This window comes from Pipistrellus kuhlii, unplaced genomic scaffold (assembly GCF_014108245.1).
Source record: "Pipistrellus kuhlii isolate mPipKuh1 unplaced genomic scaffold, mPipKuh1.p scaffold_m20_p_3, whole genome shotgun sequence".
NCBI lineage: Eukaryota > Metazoa > Chordata > Mammalia > Chiroptera > Vespertilionidae > Pipistrellus > Pipistrellus kuhlii.
The window spans coordinates 58,574,925-58,602,661 of NW_023425529.1; the positions used below are offsets into that span (position 1 = coordinate 58,574,925).

A 27,737-nucleotide genomic window follows, 5' to 3' on the forward strand; every position below is an offset into this window, starting at 1 on the left:
TTCCTCCCTACTCACACATTTCTTAAAAATCAAATACATTATCAGATTTAATGAAATTATTCAAGAACTGTGCATGATTTACTTCAGACCTCAGCCCATTTATTTAAAGCTTGTCTATAGGGACAGATTGTTATGTTAAAACCAGGGAACAGAGAAAGACTTATATATTAAACACAGTTGGGTTGAATTATAATCTTTTTTTTAAAATCCTTTTCCAAGGATTTGTTTATAGATTTTTAGAGGGAGGAAGAGAAAAAGAAAGAGGGAGAAACATGGATGTGAGGGAGAAACATGGATATGAGAGAGGAACATCGATCAGTTACCTACTGTATGTGCTCCCACCTGGGATCAAAGCCAAAGCCTAGTATGATCGGGAATTGAACCGGAAACCTTTGGTGTACGGGATGATGCCAACCAACTAAGCCACCTGGCCAGTGTGGGTTGAATTATAATCTTAGGGAAATCTTTTGATAAAACTCATTTCATTCTTTAAGATTTGCTTGTCTCCAAGTAGTCTAATACAGTGCCTGCACATGGTACATGCTCAATACACACTTGTTAAAAATGCATTTAATTATGGTAGAGTTAAACAATAAAAGACTACATAATTAAACTATCTTCAAATTGCACAGGGGGGAAAAAGGATAGTTTCACATCTATTGGAGAAGTTTGCTGTGGTACAAAAACAATGTAAAAATGCAAATTTCCCCAAATATCACACACACACACACACACACACACACACACACACACACCCATATTTAAACCAGAAACTACATCTCTTTACTCTCCAATTCCATTGGGTATGTTAATTATGTATAAAATTTATAAGATACTGATAATTGAAAGTTGTAATGAAAGTAATGTCGAGAACATGGCAAAAAATTATCACTTATTTTTTTTTTTAAATGTACTTACGCCATTTGGACTGTTGACCCCAGAAATGAGGGTATGCAGTAGTCAGCAGCTGCCAGTGTATATGGGGGGCGAGCAGCAGAATCGTCCCAGTAAATGTCTTTCTTCATCTTGGGTAAGCTCATGTGCATCTCATCCACAGCTAAAAGAGAGACCTGAAAGCATTGTTACAGTGTTAGAATCTTCCAGGTGTGCACCATAGAAAGAAAGAGAAGACGTTTCGGGGGGCGGATGGGAGTTGGAGTGGATGGAGCACAGCCCGATGAGTGGATATACAAATGTCTGTGGTTCGTAATTGCTGCAGCCCGGGTCTCTGCAGAGAGTGGGGCTGGGAAGCTGCTCAGACAGGGCTCATTGAGCCACATGCCTCCGAGTGGAGCTGCTTCTAACTGGGAGGAATGAGAAGCACCGTCTTCTTTGCTCAGAGTCACCATCCTGCCTATCTTGGCAGCACCCACAAATCCCAGATTCCACTGGAAGCTGAAGATCCTCAATATGCCACTCTGTGGATTCCAAAACACCCTCGTCCCTGATATTGTTTCTTATTATATGCCTTGAGTTTGTTTGGAAAAGTATTTCAAAACCCTGTCCTGCGTGGGGCTATAGTGGTCTCTCCTCCTGATTTTGATAAACCGATGCATGAGTGACTTATGAACCCTCTGGGAATCCAAGCTGAACAGGGTGAGTGGCCTAGGCTTCCTCCCTGGCGGATGGACAGTGTGATTATTGAGAGAGGGATGGAGATGATGTGACCGCCAGGTGATCCAGGAGCTGCAATAGGAGGCTCCTCCCCCGGCTGTCCTGTCCTGGAATGTATGTCCTGGTCACAGTGGAGCTGCCCTCAGGGATGCAGGCCGGACAGAGCAATGTGTTGTTGAGGCCATCAGAACAATGTACCTGACTGCAGCAGCCAGTGAAGGCCTCTGTGTAAACTTTGAAGCTTCTGCCAGGTGGGTGAGGAGATAGGCTGACATGGTGACCACCCAAGACAAGCCTGGCATGTATGTAAGTGTCCCATTGCTTGTTAAACCTGCTGCCCGCCAATCTGGAGCGGCCTGCCTCCTTCTCCAGTCTCTCCTTACCCTCTCTGTATGGGGGCCAGTTTGTGAACCAGCAGTGACCGATGGTGAAATGCTCGAACCTGTGTAAGAGCCAAGTAAGGGCTGGAAACAGATAGACCAGCTGAAGGCCTTCCCCAGGCTGTGCTTCTCAGGGGAGAGAATGGTCTGAGGAGAGCATTCTCCTCATCTTATGCTGGTTCTTCATGGAAAACCTCTGTGGGATAATGCTTCAGGGAAGGGGCCGAGGTCCCCTTGGTCTGATGCAGGCGGATCTGAGATACGGGCCAGTGTGGCCCAGGCTCCCAGTGTCCAGCTGATGGTGACGTCTGAAGGCAGGGACCTATGTGACATGAGTTTGGGAACTCATATCAGATTGCCTCTGGCTGCCCTTATGTCACTGTTAACCTCTCTGGGTGGCAATGGAAAACGAACTAAAGAATGCATTAACATATTGTTTTGTTCTGAGGAGGAGGAGGCTGTATAACACCTACCTATCTATCTATCTATCTATCTATCTATCTATCTATCTATCTATCTAAACCTGATATGTAAAGTGTGCCCTTGGGAGTTTGACCAACTGGGAGTTCGATAGCTTGCTATGATGTGTGCTGACCAGCAGGGGGCAGTGCAGAATGAAGGAAGGCCCTGGCCTGCAGCAGGCAGCTACTAGGGACCCTACCCATGCACCAATTTCATGCACTGGGCCTCTAGTTAATGATCCAACTTTAAAAAGAAAACTGGCTTGAAATTCTACGTAAAAGGGGCTACATTTCTCCAGAACTGAGATCCAGGAGCTGTGAGGTTTCAGAAGGACCTCGGACAACATACCGAAGGGCCAAACCCCCTTTATTTGTGGCTAACAGTTGGAAGGACCAAAGTGCAAGGGCCTGCATTCAGGATCTGTTTGGATTTAAAATGGCACAAGTAATTTATTATTAACGAGAGGCCCTGTGCGCTGGTGGGATCTCTCACCTTAGCCCATGCCCTCTCGCAATCTGGGACCCCTCGGGGATATCAGACAGCTGGTTTCAGCCTGATCCCCGCAGGCCGGATTGAAACTGGCAGTCTGACATCCCCTGAGGGATGTAGCAGTGCGTGAAGCGGCAGGCAATCAGGGAGGAGTGGTAGTGCTGCCATGGAGGTGGGAGAGGCTTGTGCCACCACAGCAGCAGCAGCAGCAGCAGCAGCGCTCGCCAGCTGTGAGCCTGGTGTCTGGCGCCTGTAGGTCAGCAGAGCAGCGCTCCTACTGTGGGAGTGCACTGACTACCAGAGCACAGTTCCTTCATCGAGCATCTGCCTCCTGGTGGTCAGTGCTCATCATAGCTGCCGGTGGGGCAGGCACTTAGCCTTTTATATATAGAGATGTATATGTGTGTGTGTGTGTGTGTGTGTGTGTGTGTGTGTGTGTGTGTATATATATATGTAAAAAGAAAGAAAAGGAAAGCTCCTCTCACCTGCAGATTTCTGTCAATACACCAGTTCGTTTCAAAATCATCATCATCTTCTCCGAAAGGGTTGATGAGCTGCTCAGCCACCTGCAGTGAGAACATAGACCAAGTGAGCCGTGATGCTGTGAGGACTCAGAGTGAAGGCTGAGGAGGATGCCTGTTTCACTCTCTGCTTTCTGTGGTCCCTTCCATCGGATGAAGTCTAGACGGGGAGGACGCAGATATTCACCAGCAAACGAGACCCGACTCTCAGACCAGGAATGATGCACCTGCACGGGCAGGTTCTCAGTGGGTCTGTTTATCCGGTGGCTCTGCAGGCCTGTCCAGAGAAGCCACGGGCTTTTAGAAGTCCTATAATCGATTTTCAGGTGCAAATCAGACCACTGACTACGGAAGGAGCCCTGACAGTGTGCGAGGCATGACACCAGGCACTTTGAGGGGTGCACTGCCTGTGCTCTTAGGAATTTTTGAAGGCCCAGGTGTCGAGACAAAATCTAAACACGGGGAAGGTTGAAACAGCAAAGAAAGACAAATCACAATGAACAAAAATAATACAAGGAGCTGTGTAATTATTGGACGTAACTGTTAAATGGATGAGTCCAAGAGCTAGTAAGTCATAAAGCTGGAATTTGTTTTACCCTAAAGGATTTAGTGGGTTAGTTTTCCCACTGGGAACATTTAGTAGCTTCTTATATATCTTACAATAGTTGGTCAATATTATATATTCTTACCATGCTCCTGAATTGAAATAGCCTTCTTGATGAGAGATTTAGATGCCAAATATGATTCACCTGTTCTCATTTTTTAGTAATTCCCTTTGATTTTTATTATCTGGGTGTGTAAGTGATTTTTCATTGGGCCTAAATGATTAGTAGTTTCTAGATTCTGAGACTATTTGGTAGAAAACCTACCTATTTATTTTTTAGGATTTAAGTCTAATCACTTAGAGCAGTTGTTCTCAGCCTTGGCTGAACAACAAAATCACCTGGGGAGCTTTTAAAACGAGTGATGTCTGGGCCCTTCCTCCCAAAATTCTCATTTAATGGGTGAGAGGTTGAACACTGGCATTAGTGCTGGGTAAAGCCCCCAGGATACTTAAATGGGTGGCTGGGGTGAGAACCACCATCCCCCTTATTCTAAGGAGCGGCCCTAGCCAGGGCATGAATCAGGCAGCCTCATAACAGCATCCACGTCGAGGTCATTGACTGCAAGTTCTAAGGGGCTCTCTGACTTTTTTTATCTGGGGGTTTTCTTAAATTACATGGGTGACTAGATGGGTCTTGAAACTATTCTATTATATTCAGAATTTCGCTTTTTTGGGATCAGTCTCACATATAGTAATAGAGTCTACATTTAGCTACCAAAATGATACCTATGTCTCCGAATTAACCATCTCACAAAAGTATTTTTTCACTTTCTTGGAGGCTCCATTTCCAGCAAATATCTGAATAATATACTGTTCATAAGGTTAGATGAATTTTCTACACTATGAAAAGAGTGATAAGTATTAGAATGGTGTAGATAAAATAGGTGTTTAGAAATTGAGATACAATCCGTGGTGAGAAAACTCACTTCTCTTAGGACTGCCTCTCTCTTAATGGAACTAAGATTGGCTTTTCATATATACTAGAGGCCTGGTGCATGAAATTTGTGCATGGGAGAGGGTCCCCTCAGCCCAGCCTGCACCCTCTCCAATCCGGGACCCTTCAGAAGATGTCTGACTGCCGGTTTAGGCTGATCCCCAGGATCGGGCCTAAACTGGCAGTCAGACATCCCCCTCCCATTCCTGGACCACTGGCTCCTAATCTCTCGCTTGCCTGCCTGCCTGGTGGCCCCTAACTGCCCCCCTACACCTCCCCCAGGCTGGCCTGATCGCCCCTCACTGCCTCTGCATGCCAGCCTGATTGCCCTTAACTGCCTGCCCTCCTGCTGGCCTAGTCACCACTCACTGTCCCCCCTGCCAGCCTGATTGCCCCCAACTTCCCCCCTCTGTTGACCTGGTTGCCTCCAACTACCCACCCTCCCAGCCTGGTTGCCACTCATAGCCCCCCCCCGCCCCCCCCACTGGCCTGATCACCCCATGCAGCCTGCTGTTCAGTCTTTTGGTTGTCCCTCACTAACCCCCTGCTGGTCTGGTCATAGGCAGCCATCTTGTGAGGGTGTGATGGCCAATTTGCATATTACCTCTTTATTATATAGGATATATTTTAAAATAAAGAATCAATTCTTTTAAAAAAATATATTGTCATTGATTTCAGAGAGGAAGGGAGTGGCAGAGAGAGATAGAAACATCAATAATGAGAGAGAATCATTGATCGACTGCCTCCTGCACACCCCACACTGGGAATCAAGCCCACAACCCAGGCATGTGCTCTGACTAGGAATTAAACTGTGACCTCATGGTTCCTAGGTCGATGCTCAACCATTGAGCCATGCCGGCCTGGATCATATTTTTTCTTTAAAAATATTTTATAAAAGAACCCAGCTGGTGTGGTTCAGTGGTTGACCATTGACCTATTAACCCAGGAGGTCACAGTTTGACCCCCTGTCAGAGCACATGCCCAGGTTGCAGGGTTGATCCCCAGGAGGGGGCGTACAGGAGGCAGGTGATCAATGATTCTCTCTCATCATTGATGTTTCTTTCTCTCCTCCTTTCCTCTCTAAAATCAATAAAAATATATTGAAAAAAATAATAAAAGAATAAAACATTAATATTTTAGAGAGACTGTCAGAAGGCAAGAACTGTTTCTTGCAGGCTGACCAAACACTTCACATGGACACAAAGTAAGACTATAAGTCTCAGTATTACTCAGGGGAAAGAACAGAATGATTAAACATTTGAGCCAATTTTGGTAATTTTTCTGTTTATAAAAATAGAATCTAGCCCTGGTAAGATGGCTCAGTTTTTTGGAGCATCATCTGTACACCAAAAGGTTGCAGGTTCAATTCCCAGTCAGGGCACATACCTAGATTCTAGGTTCATTCCCCAGTTGGGGCCAGTACAAGAGGCAATTGACTGATGTTTCTCTCTCACTAGACCTCTCTCTCTCTCTCTCTCTCTCTCTCTCTCTCTCTCTCTCTCTCTCTCTCTCTCTCTCCACACACACACACATGGAGACTTTTGAATATATCAAAGCTCCCAATGGGATCAAATTCATCATTTTGGCAATTTTTGTATTTTGAAGAAAATTTGAGAAATGCATGTAAGTCAACTAGTACTTTTTAAGCATCTTGTCAGGAGGGTAACATGTGTTAGCCCTGCAGTGTAATAAATTGTGTACAAGTTAAAAAAATAGGAATTTGTCATCTGGTTAAAAATGTTTTTGCCATTTGCAAAGAATAAAATGCCTTTACTTTTTGGAGAATAATTTGAAATGCCAACGTAATTTATTGCTTTTCTGGTTAAGATTCAAATCAATGAAAGTAAAGGCACCTGCAGGGAAAATGCTGCCACAACCTGGAGAATCTCACCGATGCCCTCCGCATGCAGCTGTTTTGGAAGGCCACACACCTGGAAAGTCTATGTTCTTAACACCATCTTCAAACTGTCGTTAGATTTCAATTAACCTAATGCAGCCAAAGACTCCAATTTTTTTCCCCCATCACATACTGTACTTCTGTTTTGGCCGTTATCCAAAGGGATGGAAGGGTCAGAACTCTGATATCTACACAGACCTCCGGGAGGAGGGGGAGGAGGTGCTGGTGGGAACAATGAACACTTGACACTGATGACTGGACAAGCTGTCCTCACTGTTCTAACCTGTTTTCAATTTACTGGCACACCAGATGTTGTCATGAGTTCTGGTGTTTCTGGTTTTGATTTCGATGAATTCTTTTCTGAGTCTCAATTCTGGTTTTGAAAATGGGTTCAATATTGTGAGACAGCTAGTGGGATTTCAGGGAATCACAGTGAACTATCCTTGAGTCGAGCAGAATCAAGATACAAAGCTTTCTATTTACTCTCTTTTACTGCGGCGTTGCTTATCACTGTACAAAGCATCAATGCAGATACAGTCATTACTTTACTTACATTATTGTAATCCTAGTGGGAGCGCACAAAGACTTAAAAAATCAATAGCCATAAAAGAGTCTTCTTGTAATCTTTCTGCATAAATGAGCTGCTTCAGTGGCTGCCATAGGTACTCACCACGTCCCTGACACTTTAATCCCTGGATGAAAAGGAATAACATCTCTGAGCCATTAAATGTTAAATCTGTCTTGGACTCACACAGGAATGACTGGCTAGGCTCAGGGAAGGATCAGCATGCAGAGTTTGGCACATGACAGAGATCACAGAGTGGGTCTCAGGACTCTGAGACCGTTGGCTACCTTGAGCCATCCGGCATAGAAGAAGAACTGTAGGAGAGTAAAGATTGGAATGTAAAGATCCAAGTCATGCCCAGCGTAGCCTTCGGTGGGATCCAAAAACTGGCGTCCAATCAGGCACGCAAAAAAGAAGGTGTAGACAGCCAGAGTGACAACCTGGAACAGAGAGAAACCCAAGTGAGAGCACAGCGCTGGTGGCCCGCAGCCAGTGCCAGAGGGAGCAAGCAGAAATATTATAAAAGTCATGTGCACAGTATTTGATACCTGGGTGTAGACCAGCGGGATCCCAACCCAGTCATAACCGAATAAGAGGCTGCACCAAGAGCGGTACCGGTTCATTTCCTAAGCCAGAAACAGAGAAAACATGATTTACTAAAATGATGGGTGTGGTAATCAGTATTTAGTAGGATTAGGAATGTGGCCATGTCTTTTATGACTATATCTGTAAAACAAGGGGACTTTGTAAAGCTAGTACGTAAATTGGTTCTGAAGACCATCCCAAAAGGAAAATTCTGAAAACAAGCCATGACCATCATTCAACAATGTACAAAAAGAAGCACATTTGAATATGTATATTAAATATTCAAAAAATTAGGACTTTATAGAAGTACCTCCTACTCTATTGAATGCATCATTTCCAAAATGATGTTGGTCCAAAGTGGTGATGGGAAGGCAGTAGTTAATATTTTAAACTAGAGGACCGGTGCATGAATTCGTGCAATAGTGGGGTCCCTCAGCCTGGCCTGGGGATCCGGCCGAAACCAACTCTCTGACATCCCCCGAGGAGCCCCACTAGTGCATAATTGGGGCTGAAGAGGTATTCGGGAGGTTGGCCAGCCCAGAAGGGACCACAGGAGGGCTCCAGGGCATGTTGGGCCCATCTTGCTTAGTCCCCATTGGCCAGACCCCAGCAGCAAGCTAACCTACCAGTCAGAGCATCTGCCCACTAGTGATGAGCTCATGTCATAGCAACTTGTCGACTGGTCACCCCCTGATGGTCAGTGCACGTCATAGCTAGCAGTTGAGTGGCCTTAGCATATCATTTGCATATTATTCCTTGATTGGTTGAACAGCCAACTGGTCGACTGGATACTTAGCATATTAGGCTTTTATTCTATAGGACTAGTGGCCAGGTGCATGAAATTTGAGCTTTGGGGGGGGGGGGTTTCCTCAGCTTCGCTTGCACTCTCTCCAATCTGGGACCCCTCGGGGGATATCTGACTGCTGGTTTAGACCCACAGGGATCAGGCTTAAACCGGCAGTCAGACATCCCCCTCACAATCCAGGACCACTGGCTTCTAACCACCCACCTGCTTGCCTGCCTGATCATCCATAACTGCCCACTTTTCTGGTCTGACTGCCCCCAACTGCAGACCCCCGTCTGCTTGCCCCCAACTGTCTTTCCTCCCACCGGCCTGCTTGCCCCCAACTGTCCCTCAACCACCAGCCTGACCACCCCCAACTGCCCTCCCCTCCTGGCCTGATCACCCCTAACCACCTCTGTTTCGGTCCTGCCTCTGTGGCTTTGTCCAGAAGGATGTTCAGAAGGTCTCTGGGTCTAATTAGCATATTACCCTTTTATTAATATAGATAAGTCATTTCTAGCAGTTTTAGTATATTATATGGAGATATTTCTGTTTGTTTTTTTCTTTTTAAAACATGCTTGCCATAGATCTTAGAAAAAAGAAATACATTTATCCTAACCCTCCAGCACCTCCAAATAAGGTTGCTTATATTGACAGAAAATCCATCTTTCTTTGAAGCAGGAAAGACTGGGATCCATTGACTCCCCCACCCCTCTATTGCACATAAATTATTATCTAAGATTGGGAAAAAGAGTTCACATTCATTCAGAAGCTATTTTGAAATCATTCACTCTTCTTAGCCTAATCCAGGCAGGAGACTATCATGGCACAAATCTATCTAGCTCTTATATTAATTTGTTTCTCGGGTGAATTCAGGGTTATTTTGTTGAATAAAAACACAATTTTGTTTCCTGGAGCATCTGAAAAGATGGCTTAACCCTGAACTATTCCAATTTTGGGAACTGACTGGGGAGGTCCTGGAGCCAGGAATGCAAATCTGCTGTGTGGGCACCAGATCCTTCAGAACCCTTGGCAGGCATTGCCAATCAATCAAGGGACACTTTCCTGCAGAGCATATTGCAAGCCCAATACTGTTTAACACAGAGTTTCCAAGCAACCAAATGCCAATCAATCTGAGTTACAGCCTGTGTGCTGTCCTGTCCTGCATGCTGAGGGTTCTGAATTAAGCAAAGCAGATTTGCACTGGTCCAACCTGTCACATCCAGCTCCCTCTTGGTCTCTGATTAGCATCGTGTGTGTGTGTGTGTGTGTGTGTGTGTGTGTGTGACAATCACGATGTACTTACAGTCATCAATGATTGCAGATCAACACTGTCTCTGATTCTACCTTCCTTCCGGGCTTTCGCTGCCAGATTTCCAAACCAGATGAATGGAACCCAATATTTCAGATGAGGAGACTTGAGGTGGTCAAATAATTTTCTTTCATCTGATGTCATAAAACCTTTGTACAAATAAAAATAGCCGGATTACACAGACTTAGTTTAGCACCAATACATTGGCATAAGTATTTCAGTGTCTACTATGTGAGTGTACAATGGAGGAATATTAAAGAAATATTGAGGTTCCTGTTGCAAGTCCTTTATACTTGTATTAGAGATAAGAAATGTGTATGCACGAACACACACACGGTGTGTGAACACACAATTTTGTGTCACTACATGAGGCAATGCATGTTGGCAATCCTTGGCAGAGTAGGGAGTAAGCCCATATTGAGTGTGGCCCAAGCATCTGGGAAAGGCTTCTTCTTTAGGCTTTGATTTACTCATCCAAAACTGGGAACAAGAATACTCAGACTTGTTAGGACTAAAAGAATAAAAGGTTGTGATGTATACAAAGCACTTAGTATGGTGTGGAAACATGGGCCGCAGGACTCCTCCTGACCACTCCCTTCCAAGTCTTAATTAATCAGGTCCTCATCGGTGAAGCCTCCCTCCCCGAATAAATTTCTCTTCCTCAAAGCTCCCACCCGGGCTCTCTCTTGCCATGCGTTATGGTATATTATACAGAAATGCTTCCCTGTCAAGTTCCTTGGGAAGGACAAGAGCATATTATTTTCATCATTCTCACAACATTTTGCATCTACTTGAAAGGTGCTTTTGTGTGTGTGTGTGTGTGTGTGTGTGTGTGTAACACAATTTGCTTGAGTTTGCAGAGAACTCTCTAAGCCTTGGTTTTCTTATGTGTAAAAGAGAGGTGATAATATGTACTTCACTGAGATGTAGAATTACCTGAGATGCTGAACACATGCCAAGAGACGCACAATGCTTAGCACGCACTTAGCACTCAGTAAGGGCTGATGCATAATGCACTATGTGAAACTTTAGCTACCTCCCCCCCACATCTACACAGCAAGGAAAAGAGAGATTTGAGTAATAGGAGGAATAATGTAGCAGGTTTATTTGATAAACAAACATTTATTGAATGTCTACTATGTACCAGGGTTTGTTCATATGAAGATTCATTTGAAAAGCTTACGGTTTACACTTAACCCTTTATTAAAAAAAAAAAAAGGAATAATTCAAATGGTGCAAATCCCCCAAAGGGCCAAAGAAATATTGATGGGGAAAGTGAGTATTATTTTCCCAGCCACACACTTTCCAGAGAAATATCATGAATTTCATATAGCCCTAATTTTTTAAAGAACATAAATGGATTTATATGACACACATGTCTATTGTTTGCTTCTATTTTCATTTATATATTAAATATATTATTTAGTAATATAGAGAGAGCAGGTCATTCTTTTTAATGGCTTCATCCTGGTTAATTGTATACAATATTTATTTAATGATCTTCTTTTGAATAGACTTGACGTAGTTTTTAAATTTTTGTTATTAAAGTTAATGCTGCCATGACTATCCTTGTACTTAACCCTTTGATTTTTTAAAAATATACATATTTTATTTATATCAGGGAGGAAAGGAGAAGAAGAGATAGAAATGTTAAAGATGAGAGAGAATCATCCATCAGCTGCTTCCTGTACGCCTCCGACGGGAATCGAGCCCACAACCCAGGCCTGTGCCCTGACGGGAAATCAAACCTTGACCTCCTGGTTCATAGGTCAAGGTCAACCACTGAGTCACACCGGTTGGGCACCCTTTTGATTCTTTAAGTGGATTTTTAAATGTTCATTATGATTTAGTATAAATAATATTTTCTGAATTAAAGTTTATTTTTAAACTGATTATTTGTGAAATAATAATTTTTCAGTTACTTTTGTCTCAGCAATGCAACCATTTACTTATGAAATTCTGATAACACATTTAGATAAAAATCTACTTTTGCCCCAATGTAACACAGTTTTTATTCTTGAGCATCTTGATCAGTGTACGAATCCGGCCATCCTGTTTAAAGTAATCCTCCCTCCTAACCACAAAGACCGAGCTTTACTTAAGAGGCCTTGCTGTAGCGCAAGGAAGTCAGAGTAAAAGTGAGACTTGGCCATTTTGAGTCACCAATTCATAGAGCTCTGGAGTTACCTAGACTTTTTATATAACCTTTTTACCTAGCCCAGTGTGTTTGAGAATAGGATCCAGGGATTATGGGTATCGAAATCACCTGTGATACCAGTCTCACCTACTAAATCACTCCATAGGGCAGAGTCTCACGTGAATATTTTTAGAAAATACCACGCATTGGCCTTATCCCCAGAGCCTGGTTCTAGACCCTCGAGTGAGGTTCAGGCATTAGCATTCTTTTCAGTCTTCCTGGGTGATTTCATGGGAATGGGCTCATGTGTTTGCATGTTTACCAAGTTCTGCAGGAAAATCTGACACTGACCTATAGTTGTGTTTGAAGACCACTCCACACTGGCAGAAGATTCTGTTTATTCGAATTTGAAACTAACAGAGTAACAACTACAAAGCCAATATGTACCAACAGGAGACTCGTTGTAGATAATATATTATTTACATTAGCTTAGAAGGGTTCTGCTCATGCCTGGGAATCTGCACTCTCTTCGGAGTTCAGAAATCAAATGAGCCTGATAATTCTGATCTCGGTTGTTGGTGCATCTCAAAGTAGTTGCACCAGCCTGATAACTATGCTTTTCTCCCCACCCCACCCAGGACTTGCAGACCATGGTTAATTTTTATTACAAGAAGTTAATAGATGGCCTGGCCTGTGTGGATTGAGCGTTGTCCCATGCACCAGGAGGTCACGGTTCAATTCCTGGTCAGGGCACATGCCTGGATTTCAGGCTCAATTTCCAGTAGGAGGCATGCAGGAGGCACCCAATTGATGTTTTTATCTTTCCCTAAAACAAAACAAAACAAAAAAACCCACAAAAAACAACACACACACATACACACACACACACACACACACACAAACACACACAAACACACACATCAAAAAAACATTTTTTTTTTTTTAAAGAAAGAATTTAATAGATGAACTTGACCTGTCTTGGTTCTATGCATCATTCTTTACTTGGAAACCTATTCTCAGACATTTCATATCAATTATTATACTTAACAGTTATATTCTTGGGATTATAGTGCAGTTTTTAAAAAAATTTTCCCATTGGTATACTGGCTGCAATCTTTGTCATTTGACCAAGAAATAACTTTACTTTTAGTTATTTTTTATTCAGGAATATGGATCAAATTCTGCTGGCAAGTCCTTTCTTGGCTTCTTAGCTGAAAGCAAATATGAAGAGTGAGGGTTTAGCTGACCATTGTTCTCAGTGGTTAGAACACCAGCCCTCTCATTGAAGGGTTGAGGGTTCAATTCCTGGTCAAGGGTACAGACATGGTTTGCAGGTTCAATCCCGAGCCTCAGTCAGGGCTCGTGTGGAAAGCAACCAATTGATGTGTTTCTCTCACATCTATGTTTTTCTATCTTCCTCCCTCTACTCTCCCTAAAAATAAATATCCTCAGATGAGGATTAACAACAGCATTAAAAAAGAGTGAGGGCTTATTTAGAGCAAACACCAAAGCTGAAATCAGGCCTCCCCACCCCGCCACCATGTAGCATACTTACTACTAACTAGAAGCAGTCATGCAAAGCAAAGAAAGCTGCTGGCTTTTAATTTTAGCCCAAATACATTGAAAGATGATTAACCAGGCATTAATATGTCCTTCAAGAGTGTACAGGAGAATATTTTTTGTTATTCCCTGTGGGGACACACATCTTAGCCAAAGTAACCCTGTCTTTGAAAATCACGTTTTCAATCAATTGAAAGAAAATATTTAGATTGCTGATTCAATCAATTCAAAGAGCATTTTCTATCAAAGAACATGTTATCCTCATCAGTATTTCAGGCCATTTTAACCAGAAACCGGTGATCTTTTCCAGAAGGTGGTCTTTATTTGCATCTCTCAGGCTAAGTTATTGATTGACAGGTATTGATTTCCTACCATTTGGCAGCAGTATCAGTTGGCTGGTCCTCACACTCCCTGCCTCCTTCACATGCCGGTCTTCATGACACTCTCCCGCGGGCCCTATCCATACTCCTGACGTTGCTATTTTATCTCACCATTGCACCTGGCTGGAGTCTCCCTTGTTCTATATTTCCTCTGGCTTTCTGGCTGGTAAAGCTCTGCTCAGCAATTTTCCTACTGCTTATCCCAAAGAATTCTCCTTAATATTTCAGATCAAAGTAAATAAAAATCTACACACACACACACACACACACACACACATTTGTATTTGCTTGCAACTTGAATTGTGGTTTGGTGGAGTAAGTTCTGCTACTACAAGGCAAATTTTATTGCCTTCAAGCTAAAGGATTAATTAAGTCCATTGACAAACAATATTTCAGTAGTCATAGATTTTGTCTGTACACTTGATCTATTTTTCCTTGGTTGCAGCTGAGGCAGATGTCTTGCGTTTAAAGCAGAGGAGAATCTATTACCAGGAGAGCTACAAGCTCTGCATCTGAGAACCTGAGGGAGGAATGGGTTTGCTGCCAGTTCTTTCGGAAAGAGAAAGTTGTGATTCAGCAACTGAGCCCTTCTCAGAGAGATGACTTTTTCAGGAACATTGCAAAGTGCCTGGCTCATTTTCATCTCTGTATTTCCCATATGAATGGAATGAAGCCACCAGATTCAACTACAGCTGTCCTCTAAATTTAATGGTAGAGGTTTAGAAATCCCTGCCAACTGGGAAAATCAAGAGGAGGCGAAATGAGATTGAGGGAGAGATGGAGTCACACTGTGAAGGCACTGACTGTGTAGGGCTCTCTGTCAGACATTTTATACAACGAACCACAGTCAGATATATGTGGTTCACAAAACAACTATTTGCTCTTCTACCCAATGTTTTCCATCCCATTCCATTCCATCCCACTCTATTTAAAATGCTGGTTGTAAGCCATGCCATTAAAATGACTTAAAACTCAACACTAAATTACAACTCACAGTTTAAGAAGCTCAAAATAGTAAATAGTTGAGTAAAATCAGTTTCTGGAGCAGCTATGCTGAATAAAGTCAGAGAAACCCCTCTGTGTTCCTGATATGAGTCAGCCATCTCCCCACCCCTACATCAGGATCCTATGTGGTAATTCACTGCCTTACACTCATGACACACAGGAACTGCTAGCATCATACAGGAAGTCAGTGCTCATACCTCCTCACTTGCCCAGGTAGCCAAGAATTTCATTAGCCCTCTGTGTCTAGGTCTGAGATGATTTGCAGATAAAGTTGAGGAGTTAATAGATGTACTTAGTGCCGTGGTTGGCAAGCCACATCTTGCCAGCCACATGCGGCTCTTTGGCCCCTTGAGTGTGGCTCTTCCACAAAATACCACAGCCCGGGCGGGTCTATTTTGAAGAAGTGGTGTTAGAAGAAGTTTAAGTTTAAAAAATTTGACTCTCCAAAGAAATTTTAATCGTTCTACTGTTGATACTTGGCTCTGTTGACTTATGAGTTTGCTGCCACTGACCTACTGCAATGGTTCCTAAACTTTGCTACATGTTAGAATGGTTTGGGGAGCTTTAAAAACCACTGATGCACCCTATTCCCATGGAACCTAACTCCTGGGAGGGAGAGCCAGACACCAGTATTTTCAGAAGATCTCTAGTGATTCCAATTAGCACAACGACCCTGTGCATGGGATCAACATGGCAAGCGGGCCATGTCGGCGTTTTTGTCCGGGTCAGATCCTGCAGTGCCGCTGGGGAGCTCGTTAAAAATGTGGATGCCTATCTCCTAAGCCCCAGAGATTCTGATTCCATCCATTGCCTGGGCACCTGCCATTGAAATAAGTACCTCTGATAAGTCAATGAGCATGGTCTACACGTACACTTTGAGAAACATTGAGTGGGTGGCCTTGACTTAACTCCTAACAGGGATCTGTGGGGGGCCTCAGCCACAGACCAGCTGAGACTTCCCGTGCGTGTCCCCGATCCAAGGAGTACTGGCTCTCCTGCGCGCACCCTCTCCCCTGTGTAATGCAAGTGCACGCGGTGCGTCAGGTTTCACTCACAGGATGACATTCTGTCTGTCTGGGCTCATCATGTGAGGCTGCAGGGAGACTGACTCAGCCTGTAAATGTTCAGCCAACGGAGGGAAAACTGGCACCACTGTGAATACCACTGTCCCTTGATCATCTCTCTTGTAACACAGAGCAGCTGGAGACGTCAGAGACCAAGGAGCCCCAGAGTCATGCAATGAGCCAGGGAAAACTTGAACAGGAGACACAGAGCAGAACGTCCATATAACACAAAATCCATTTGGTTTTACTTAGTGAGAGAAGATCACAGGTTAAATGATCTAAAAAACACCAGAAACTCAAATGGGGCTCGCCTTCCAGCCAGTGCCTCTAAAGTTAGAATCTTTATCTCACCAGCCACTTGACAATTGGGAGCTTGCTTAGTTGTATTAATGCCTGTTAGCGATAAGCATGGAAAGAAATTCCCAAGGGCTCTCAAGAAGCTCAAGAAACCTCACATAAAGATTCCAGGGCTTTAACTAAGAAAAGCAGAGTGCCCTTTCCTCAAGTTTTACTCTCTTCCCACCATTCTTACGGACACAGAAGGAAATTATTTTAGAGAAATAGAAATACAACCTAGAGATAGGAGATTTCGCTGTGCTTGTGATCGACTCGGGAAAAGATTCACGTAAGAAAAGATTTGTGATGATTTTTACTGATCTCTGAGGTCACGGGCCATATCCATTCTTGCTTACAGCTGCACTCCAACCAACTGAGCAACCCGGCCGGGCCACAGCTCAGCCTTCCTGAGCTCAGGTCTGCGCAGATGCCCCCAAACCTCTCCATCCCCAGCCATCCTGGCTTCCTCCTGATTTGCTTTTAATATGAAGGTGACGCTGAGAGGACGAGATTTTGTTTTGAGAATTGCCCGTGGTGTCTGGTTCCTGTCAGAATGCGCTCTCTTCATGTCAGGGATGCATCAGGACTAGCAAAAGATCACCTTTATTCATCCAAGTCAACTTTAGCTCTCACTCATCAGTTTGGAATGGGTCAAACCTTTCCCATTTATTTTTAGGTCTTTCTTCAGATGTGGTAATTCTTACTGCGTTTGGTCCTATAGGTGTTTGGGTAAGAAAATTAAGTTATCAAGTAGAGCTTGCAACTTGATCATTCGGAAGCACTATTCACCTTTTACATTTGGAGAAGGTGTGGCAGCTAATTTTTAAACGTTTCTACTGATTTTACATCATGATATGCCTGTGCTCTTCCCAGGCCATTGTAACATCCGCCTGAATCCTTAACTACGGCACATTGCACCCTGCTACTTTCTCACGTCGGTAACCCCAACAACATCCTCTGCACGCCTCCTTATTTATTTCTACCTTGACTTTCTCAAACTCCTGGTCCTTTAGTTCAAGAAGACCTAGGATGTCACATCAACAAGTCTTCTAAAGTGACCAAAGAACTATGTTATGCTGTTGTGCTAGTTCAGTGGTTGGCAAACTCATTAGCCAACAGAGCCAAATATCAACAGCACAACAATTGAAATTTCTTTTGAGAGCCAATTTTTTAAAACTTCAACTTCTTCTAACGCCACTTCTTCAGAATAGACTCGCCCAGGCCATGGTATTTTGTGGAAGAGCCACACTCAAGGGGCCAAAGAGCCGCTTGTGGCTCGAGAGCTGCAGTTTCCGACACACGGTGCTAGGTGATTTCATTATTTCTAGAGAGAACTGTAACATTTACCATGTGTCAGAGAGTGCTGTAAACACTTGGCAAATGTTAATTTGATTAACCCTCGCAGGAAGCCAGTGAGGTATATGAGATAGGTGGTATTATAAATTACCATAAACTCATTTTATGGATGAGGAAACTGAAGCATAGAAAGGTTAAGAAATGCACACAAAGTCTTATAGCTAGTAAGTGGTAGAGGAAGAGTTTGAACTCTTACTTTGTGTTCTTAGTCATTATATTTCTCAACTAACAAGGCAAAGCCAAACCAAAGCAAAGTCCCCGCCCCCTGAAAAAAATACCCTCCAAAAATACTATCCTTTAAAAAAATGTATTTTCAAGGACATTTTAGAGGGGAATAGACACAACAATCTAATTTAAGAGCATACTCAATGTTAAAATGGAATCATCTCATGATTCTTTTGTCTTGTACACATTCATTAACCATTCCAATAAACACTTCTATTAACAAGAATCCAGCACAACAACCAGCATAAGCCAACAACACTTAATCTCATCTAATCCTTATTCCATTGAAGGCTGGTTTAACTCACAACTTTTCCTCTAAATACTAATACACCAAAGAGAACCATCTTCCGACATAATTGTTCCTCAGCTTAATGTATCTGGGGGCCCAGGTAGGATAACTGCATCTGCTCTGAGAAGCAGGAGAGATGATAGACCCACTGAAGTGGTCTTTTACTGCACCTCTCTGGATCTGCCTCGATAAAACCCACATTGCTGCTTCCTAACAGAATCTCCTACTGCTTTGGGAAAAGTATTAATTTAGAAGTTCTGAGCCTGGATTACAACTGTGTGCTGTGTGATCCAGGGCAGGTTGTAACCTCTCTGAGACCATTTTCTACTTTTCTCATTGTTTTTTTAAAGTCCAAGGGAAATAATATTTATGAAAATGGATTAACTGTGAAGTGGTAGAAAAATGTAATATTATAGATGATTTATATATTTTTTAAAATCTATTTCAGAGAGAAAGGGAGAGGGAAAGAGAGATAGAAACATCAATGATGAGAGAGAATCATCTACCAACTGTCTCCTGCACACCCCCTACTGGGGATTGAGCCTGCAACCTGGGCTTGTGCCCTTGTCCAGAATCAAACCTGGGATGCTTCATGTCCCAGGCTGAAGTTCTATCCACTGAGCCAAACCAGCTGGGGCTAGATGGTTTAAGTAAAGATGATAATAGCTACCATATTTACCTAAAGGCCATGTGACTGTTGCTTCTCCTCCTCCAAACCCTCGAGTAAACTTAAAATATATATATATATAATTGATTTTTTTTTTTACAGAGAAGGGAGAGGGATAGAGAGTTAGGAACATGGATCAGCTGCCTCCTGCACACTCCCCATTGGGGACGTGCCCGCAACCAAGGTACATGTCCCTGACCAGAATCAACCCAGGGACCCCTCAGTCCGCAAGCCTATGCTCCATCCATTGAGCCAAACCGGTTCCTGCTTGAGTAAACCATTTGAGGGCAGGAACCATGTCTTACCACTTTGCCCTCTGAAGCCTGTTCCTAGCACATAGTAGTTAATCAATAAATATTTCATGAATGAATGCATGAGGGATTTTCAAAGGAATTTTGAAGGTTCCCCTAGGTTGAGAGGAGCCCACGGGAGGAAAAGCATTTCACAGTACCTGCTTCCACCACGTGGTCCATCGTGGGAAACCTTTTGTACACCGCGGTGCTCACGGAGCGGAAGATGAGCAGGGACGTGAGGTTGACGTAGCGCATCAGTGTCCTCCGGAGCAGGCGCCCGCGCTCGTCCCTGCCGTGCACGCTGCTGGAGATGAGGAACATCAGCCTGTCCGGCCAGGGCAGGTTCACAAACTGGTTCCACCATCGGTTCACTACCAGCGTGACGTAAAACCCTGTGGAACAGCGGGGAAACCGCACAGCCCTTCCTTAGAGCAGACACGCCAACGCCGATGCTTTTAGCTGAGTTTTAGCCTCTTTACGGTTTGGGGTATAAAAATACGTTGTTATCCAGACCTTATGATTTCGCCCTCCAGGAAAAAAAAAAAAAAAAAAAGTAATCTGTGCCTGGCAATGCCGTAGCTCCCAGTAAGTGGGTATTAGAACTCAAAAATGGACAGCGAAAATGGAGGGTTAGTGGAGAGAAAGCTTCATTGTCCAGTAGCAGGTCATTACCTCAAACTTGTTTGGGGTTAATTTAGCGAAAGCAGCCCTGAAGGTGAACCTGACGGGTGATTCTGGTTCTAGCGCGAGCGGCGGCTTTTCAGGCATGCCTTGCAGCTCAGAAACACTCCCATGCAGTCATCGGTGTCATCCTAACGGAGACAGCTGTGTGGCTGCATTCTGCGTGTGACCTATACTTACCAAGCACAAAGGTTACTGGAATTTGTTCAGCATATCTGTCACAGTAAATTGATAATTTTTCAAAGTAACGTTTTTGGGCTCCTGTAAGTAACAATCTAGAGCAAAAATAAAATGCACAGCCCTTTATATTATACTTCTGCACCTGCTTTGCAAGTGATATTCAGTGCAAACAATTAAGCACAAATAATCGTAAAATGTTTTTTTTAAGGAGCAATAACTTTTTCCTTTCTAACTAAGCTGATATATCTCAAAAGCTGAATCTTTCCAGTACTAATGTTTTTACATAAATGTTATTGGACACTACATTTATTAAACATTTTATTTTTAAAGACTTTATATTTTAAACTTTTATATGATTAATTGCATTGGATTTGGAGCACAATACCTCATCAAATAGTTGGTTTTTCAATCATTCATTAGATGTACTCAAAGAGAAAAAAAAAATCTTGATTAAGAGGATTACAGTGATTAAGTTATTATTGAATAATCACCCTGATCTTGACATCTTGATCTTACTTTTTCTTAAATATGCTACTCAGCACATTCTTGATTTTCTGTATTGTATTTCAAGGGATAGTATAACTTTATTTTAAATCCTGCAACTATTTAAAATGTAAAATAACAGATTTAACAATTAGAAGTGGACATTTTTATTATTATATTTAGTGGGTTTATATTAACATAATATAAATATCAACATTTGTGTTATAGATCTGACCCAAGTTCACTTCACGATACTGTTAAAACATAAATTCATTTAATGGAACTATTATTAATATTTATGCTGTAGGGAGGAGATTCAGAATCAGAAGGAATGTCTCCAGGCAGGTTAATAATGATCAAAATCTGGAAAGAGAAGCAACAGAGATGAATTTGCATCAGTGAATGAGGGTAGCTGCTCCCAAGGAGAAGGAAGCCCTTGGGAAGGCCCAGGTTAACGTGCTGCAGAGGCCTATCTGGGTCAGTAGGACTTTGATGAAGGAAGTAGGGGGATAATGAGGGAACAGTGAGCCACCAGTCAGATTACAGATGAAGGAATGGGAGCTGGTCTGACAAAGATGGGATGCGGGGTACGGGGCGTGGGGTGGGCTTGGAGCTCTGGCCTCAGCTTTGGAAGAGTGGTCAGAAACTCTGGAGTCAGGAGAAGCTGACAGGAGAGGCATCACCTTTTTGCAGACCCATCGGCTCATGCCGATGAACAGCCAGAATGGTTTCCGATACTCAAATAGAAATGGTCAAAGAGGATTTAATAGTGGAAAGCCAGGCCAGGGTGTCAGGGGAAGCCAGGTTTGAATTCCAGGTCTGTCACTTACAGATTTAACGTTGAGCATATTTTAAAATCTCTCTGAGCCTCTGTTTTCTCATGTGTAAATGGGGATATAATATCTCGACATCAGGGATATTATGAGGATTAAATAAGATATAAAACAACATAACACCTGGCGTTGTACTTAATCAATAACAAAGTGGTTGTTCTTATTAATAATTGGTCAAAGGAAAAATATTTAACTAATAGACACATACAGAAACTTTACTAGTTAGAAAGTACTGCAGCAATTATTTTGTCACATCCATACAAAATTAGGAAGAGATGTAATCAAATTAATGAGTTCTGGCTCTGTCTTATGACTTTTGCTAAGTACATTTATTTGCTTTTAATAGGATTAAAAAAGTAGGGTCATTAGTAGACATGCGAAGAAAACTATGTCTATATTTTTCTACATGTCTACTTGACTTTTTCGACAAATTCAGCTGATAGTTTTTGGTGTACCTTTGATCAAGATATAAGGATCTATTTTAACAAGTTTTTACAATTGGACTTCAAAATACGAAGAATGACTTGAACTAATGGTTATTGTTATAAGTGTAAGCACTCTTTGGTTTTTAGAAAAAATATATGCATATAATTTTGTGGGGTGTAAATAAGATATTGGAGCAAAAGTTAAAGCTCCATGGAGCATTTCTGGCTACAATGCAACCGTTCTAAGGGCTATTCTCTTCTAAGCAGCAGTAGCAGCAATAATTCACATTAGTAAAAATAAACTGAGACAATCCGTGTCATGTGTCTTTCATCATCTCATATTCTGAAGGATTAGGTAAGACATAAATAAGTTGTCAAAATACTATTATCAGAGATATCTGAAAAAATTATTAGAGGTTTTTAATAAAACATTCCAATTAAAGACATTTGGTCAAAATGTATACCAATATATATGCTTATTGAACTAGTGATTTTGATAGTTAGCTACATAGACCTTTCTATTTTACTTTTGATGATTATCAGCCAACCAAATTAATATCCCTCTTCTTCAACTGGGGTCCCATTGCTGCAAGGAAGAATGTTAGGTGAGAGCAATGCTACACAAATGTGTTCATTTGTATGCAGAAGGAAAATAACAAATGATGTACATAGAAAAGGTGGAAATACAGCCTCAAAAACCTTTAGCTTTTCTGTTTTGTTTTAATTCCCCCCAGAGAAGAAATGTAGGCAATCAATTTTAATTTTGATCATCTAGTTTATAATACTGGTAAAATTGTATTAAGACTAATTTTTAGTCATAAAAGTATTTTTTGGACATAATATTGCTCACATTTCTGTCATTCTGACAGGCACAGGTTGTGAAGTGATAAGAAATAAAAAATCCCTTTTGTAAACATAGCACGGCCTGAGCTCAGAAGATATAAAGACAATCAGTGAGTTTGCTGGCCTTTTCTTTGAGGTATTGGTGAGGTTGGTGGACTCCAGGCAAAAGGAAGGGACTTCCCTAGGTTAGGTGTACATGCCTGATAGACACCAGCCACAGACACGTTCATTACAATGATAGTTGCTATAAGCTTTCAAATCACAGATTCAGACTATGAGCGACATAGTTGAGAAAGGCATCAGAAATTATTCATCTGTGGAGTTTGCCATTCAAAATCATTACATATCGAGGATCTGCTAGTACGTATAACTCTTTCATTCTGTGCCTCTAGCAACATTCTTGATGCACAACTAATGCCTCGTCACGATCACTTCATGTGGGGCTGGAATGAGAACCACCTGAACATGACAGCGTGAGTCTATTTACCGTCCTAAACACGGTTGGCGTGGACAGAATACCCTGTCTCGGGGAGGAGGCAAGAGAGAGGATCATGCAAAGGAGGTTACATACGCCAGTCAGCAGCTACCGCAGGGCTCAGATTTTTGAGACTGTATTCTCACGTGATACTTGATGGCCACCGAGGGAGACATGCAAAGGAAAGTACCTGTACACCAAACTTATTGCTGTGTAAAAAACAGCAAAAACAATAAATTCCCTGTACAGCAGTTTGTAGATGCTGCCTCTCCACTTGAGGAGTAACCTATGAAATCCAAAAAAAGTCGCATTCGCTACTTTACTGGAGTAAGTGACAGTCATCGTGGTAGCTTTTTTCTAGAAGAGCAAGAAGACAAGAGACAAGTGAGAAGCACATTTAAGACCAAGCCAAAGTCTGCATCTCAAAGGAAACCCACACCATCAACCAGTCAGTCACCTCCCCTCCTTTTGCCTTTCTCAGTTTGCACAAATTGGAATTTGGACATAACCACCATCTTGGTGCTAAAGTGCTTAGTAGAAAAAAGAGGAAAACCATCTCTGGAAAGAGTAATATCAGTAATTGTAAGCTTGCCTTCATTTCTAAGTATTATTTTTAGATTACATAGCCATTCCTCCATAAATATGGGAATACACAAATGAGATATAGGAGATAGGTTGTCATATTACCTATCCTATACTTTTCTTAACACACAGAAAGATTTGGGGTATTCATATGCTATATTGATTGACATTTTCAAAAGCAGTGGCCAAAGTAATTCTTTGGCCCTTTATTTGCTAAAGTAAGTACAGAGTTATTTATTTATTTTACCCTTAAACTTCCAAAGGGGTAGTATGGCTCTCTTTTTAGAAATCAGGAGACATTGTTAGAAAGAAGCAAGCCCCACACCGCCAGTGTGCTCAGTGGTTGAGCATCGCCCTATGAACTGAGAGGTCACGTTCGATTTCCAATCGGGGCACATGCCCGGGTTGTGGGCTTGATCCAGTGTGGGGTGTGCAGGAGGCAGCCAATCGATGATCCTTTCTCACCACTCATGTTTCTGTCTTTCTCTCCCGCTTCCTCCCTTTCTGAAATCAATAAAAACATATATTTTTTTAAAAGAAACAAAAAAAGAAGCAAGCCCTAGTGGGAAGTTAATTAATGGATTGCTCGTGCTGGTTTTAATTGGATGTGGGTGTCTCTCTAATGGAGCTCCGGGTGCATAGCTGGCCTCTAGGTACTTTAACAGATAGACAAAACGTTGGGCCGCAGTGACACTGACAAAGGTGCACGTTCCCATTGAAAAATGTGGCACAAATTGCGTAGGGATGGCTCACTTTCCGTTTGGAGCTAAAAGATCGAGGCCATTATTTAGGACTCTTTCCACTTGGAGCTGTCCCAGGAGTGTGAGTAGGATGAGAACTGGGCCCCAAAACTCTGTTTTCAGTGAGTTCCTTGGAATTCCATTGTTTTTCACCAAGAGATTAAATACACAGGTTTTGAGAAGATGGCCCAAAGCTAATCTTCGAAATTCCTGCTCAGCTACCCTCTAACATGGAACGCAGGTAAAAATGAGATTTCTCTGAAACCTTTTGATTTTTCTCCAAGGGATTTATGAGGAAAGTCTTAGGGAGCGACTTAGACTGAAGTTATACAGTAGAGCTTTTAGGCATAATTATAATAAACCCTATAGCCAATTTCTTGTATAAAGTAGCCTATAACACACATTTTACTATTAAACCAGAAAAAGTCCTGCTTTTATTTCGAGCCAGGAAAACAGTCCAATTCTAATTTGCCTGTTTCCCTAAAGAAATAAAACTCTGGGACTCTATTCAAGGTATTACTTTTTTGTTTTGTTTTGGTAATCCCAAACGTAAGCCTCCAATATTCCTCATTTCAATTAAAACAACAACCCAGGGCCTTTTGGCATGAGCAAGTGGCATTACGAAAGGATGGGACTCATGCCACAGCACCGGTTTCCTATTTCCACGTTTACCTTGTCTGTTTGTCTGATGTGAATTCAGCCCAAATTGGGAGAGGACCGTAATAAAGTCAGCCCATTTCATAGCTATCACAGCCGTTTTAAAGCACAGTCCTCACACAACTCTCTCTCCTGGGACAGCTCAGCCCTGTCGTTAAGCTCTGTCAGAAAAACAAAGACCAGAGAGAGGAGAGAAAACGCAGAGGTGTCCTCTCCGGGCACTAACCTATTTGTCTGGTTTGGAGTCTCCGACAGGAAAGAGAATCTTCAGGCGCCCCCTGACCAGGGCCCTCCCGGTCAGCCAGGCACTCTTGGTTCCACCCTTTGCTTGTGCACAGTCAGGCTTTCTTTCTGTTTTCTGGCCACTGAGAGCACCCAGACGAGCACAGGGGTTAAATGATTTTCCACTTGTGGAGGCCTGTTTATGCCAAATTTGCCCAATGATGACAGTTATAGCCGGGAACAAACAGAAGCAGCAGCTGCTGAGGTGGCTTTTTTCTAATCTATAATTATAACTCCACCTGCCGCCCCGAGCACCCCTTTGAATGAGAAGTCGGAGGTGACGTGAAGGAGGACGGGCCGGCTAGGTCTCTTATTTTCATGTTGACTTTGCCCCGAGATCAAGGAAGAAAGAGCCATTTCCCCCCTCAAGAGCTCCGAGGAGGCTCCCCCGGCCAAAAAAGGGAATCAGGACAGGCTGTGTGTGCTCACAACACAGAGTGGATTCTCCTGCAGCCATAAGCCCGGGCCAGACAAGAATATAAACAGGATTTACACTCATTGGAGAGGTATGGAGAGTGCTCTCGCTCTTCCATTAAAAGCAACAAGCATGCCTGCCTGAGAGAGACTGGCTTTGGGAAGAGCACAGAGAACCACTGTGCGAGGTGGCCCAGGGGAGTGGAAAGAGATTACACACTGATTTGCTACCTTTGCTATCTTTCCATGGCTGGCTAGGAGGATTTTCTAGTTATTCACCATGTTTTCTCTTAGATTATGCCACCATATTTTTCTTCTCAAAAGAGAGAGTTCTAGAGAGCATTCTTTAAATAATGGCACAAATACTTTCAGGACCAATTCTTATCATTTCCCCAAACCTTCTAAAGTAACATGGGCACCAAGCACCTTAAGCTTAAATAAAACAACTACCAGAACATATATATTTTTTTTTTTTGAGAAAGATGTAGGAAAATATGCTTCTAAAATTGGGAAGACACACATTTAAAAGTGTTTCTACAGTATTCTTAAGTTTCAGCTGCATTAGACTGGTTTCTTTATCAAACTATGAGCACCTTTGGGCCAAGACGTTACAGGTGTCTGATTTCCCCCCGCATCCCTGTTTATGGTTCCAACACGGAGCCCCCCGTGCAATGAATATCCCATAGGGATGTTTTGTTTGCTTATCATCCTATCTTCACTAAGATACTTCTCTTTGTACATTTGAGGAAATTTGTGAACATGTTAAAAGCAAATATACAATTGTGTACATTTTATATTTGGGTTGCCGTGGAAAATGGTAGGATAGACCTGGTGTTGCATTTATGAAAGTTTCCAAGACGGATAGATGCTTTGAAATTTTAGTAAGTCTAAAGTCCAGTGCTCAGAAAATGGAAACATTGGAATATATTTTTTTAAATTTTCACTCTTGCATCTTTCATTGGAAGTGCGGCAGCGCTGAAACCTGGCCTGATGCTGGCGGGCCCGGCTGCGTAATTGGAGACCTGACTTCCCCAGGGCATGGCAGCTGCTTTCGCTGACATGGTGATCATGTTCACCTCTCCCATCAGGCTGCTTTGACGAATGGCTAATCAAGGTTCAGATAATATTCTAAATTCAAATTGGTCAACAATGATTGGATCGAATGAGCAAACTCCCATTAGTGAGCTCTGAGTCTGGTGGCTATTCCTAACTGGTATAGAAAGATGTCATTTAGACATGAACTCATTAGAGGGGACGAGCCACGATAGCCTTTTTCAAAACATCCAACAAACACCAAATCACTAAGTTAATTGTTCATATGACTTTTTGCAGAAAACTTGAAAATTCATTGTTTCAAATAGACATTTTTCTAGATTCTAAAAGTGTCACATGTTTATTAAAAAAAAAAGTGGTACTCTCCCATGCTACACTAGTGGGGTTATAATAGTTTGGCATAAAGTTAATCTTTATAGACTTTGGTTATTAACCATGTCTATCATAATGTTTGTTGTTAATTATGAGTTAAAATATATAGCCATATTTTAACTCATAATTAACAACATTATGACAGACATTTAGGCAATTTCAGGGCTCTATGAAGTAACACTACCAGTCATATTTTCTTTCTTTTTTCAAAAATATATTTTATTGATTTTTTACAGAGAGGAATAGAGAGCTAGAAAC

General features: G+C 42.4%; 1 protein-coding gene across 6 annotated transcripts in view; it reads right to left on the reverse strand.

Annotated features, from left to right (window-relative positions):
* BEST3 (bestrophin 3) overlaps positions 1–26,045 on the reverse strand; it is a 39,607-nt gene extending 13,562 nt beyond the window's left edge. Inside the window, exons 1-9 of one of the 6 annotated variants that reach the window (XM_036458948.2) lie at positions 25,585–26,041; positions 23,570–23,736; positions 20,321–20,415; positions 19,618–19,851; positions 10,142–10,296; positions 8,015–8,092; positions 7,754–7,906; positions 3,431–3,511; positions 919–1,070 (exon numbers count right to left, since the gene is read on the reverse strand). In XM_036458948.2, coding sequence (XP_036314841.1) covers positions 919–1,070; positions 3,431–3,511; positions 7,754–7,906; positions 8,015–8,092; positions 10,142–10,296; positions 19,618–19,851; positions 20,321–20,415; positions 23,570–23,721 — 1,100 coding nt within the window. In that variant the 5' untranslated portion in view covers positions 23,722–23,736; positions 25,585–26,041. Of the gene's footprint in view, positions 1–918; positions 1,071–3,430; positions 3,512–7,753; positions 7,907–8,014; positions 8,093–10,141; positions 10,297–19,617; positions 19,852–20,131; positions 23,737–25,584 lie in introns of those variants that run through there. The other 5 variants (XM_045588242.1, XM_036458950.2, XM_036458952.2 and 2 more) reach the window with 5 other exon arrangements.
* Between the last annotated feature and the right edge of the window lie 1,692 nt (positions 26,046–27,737).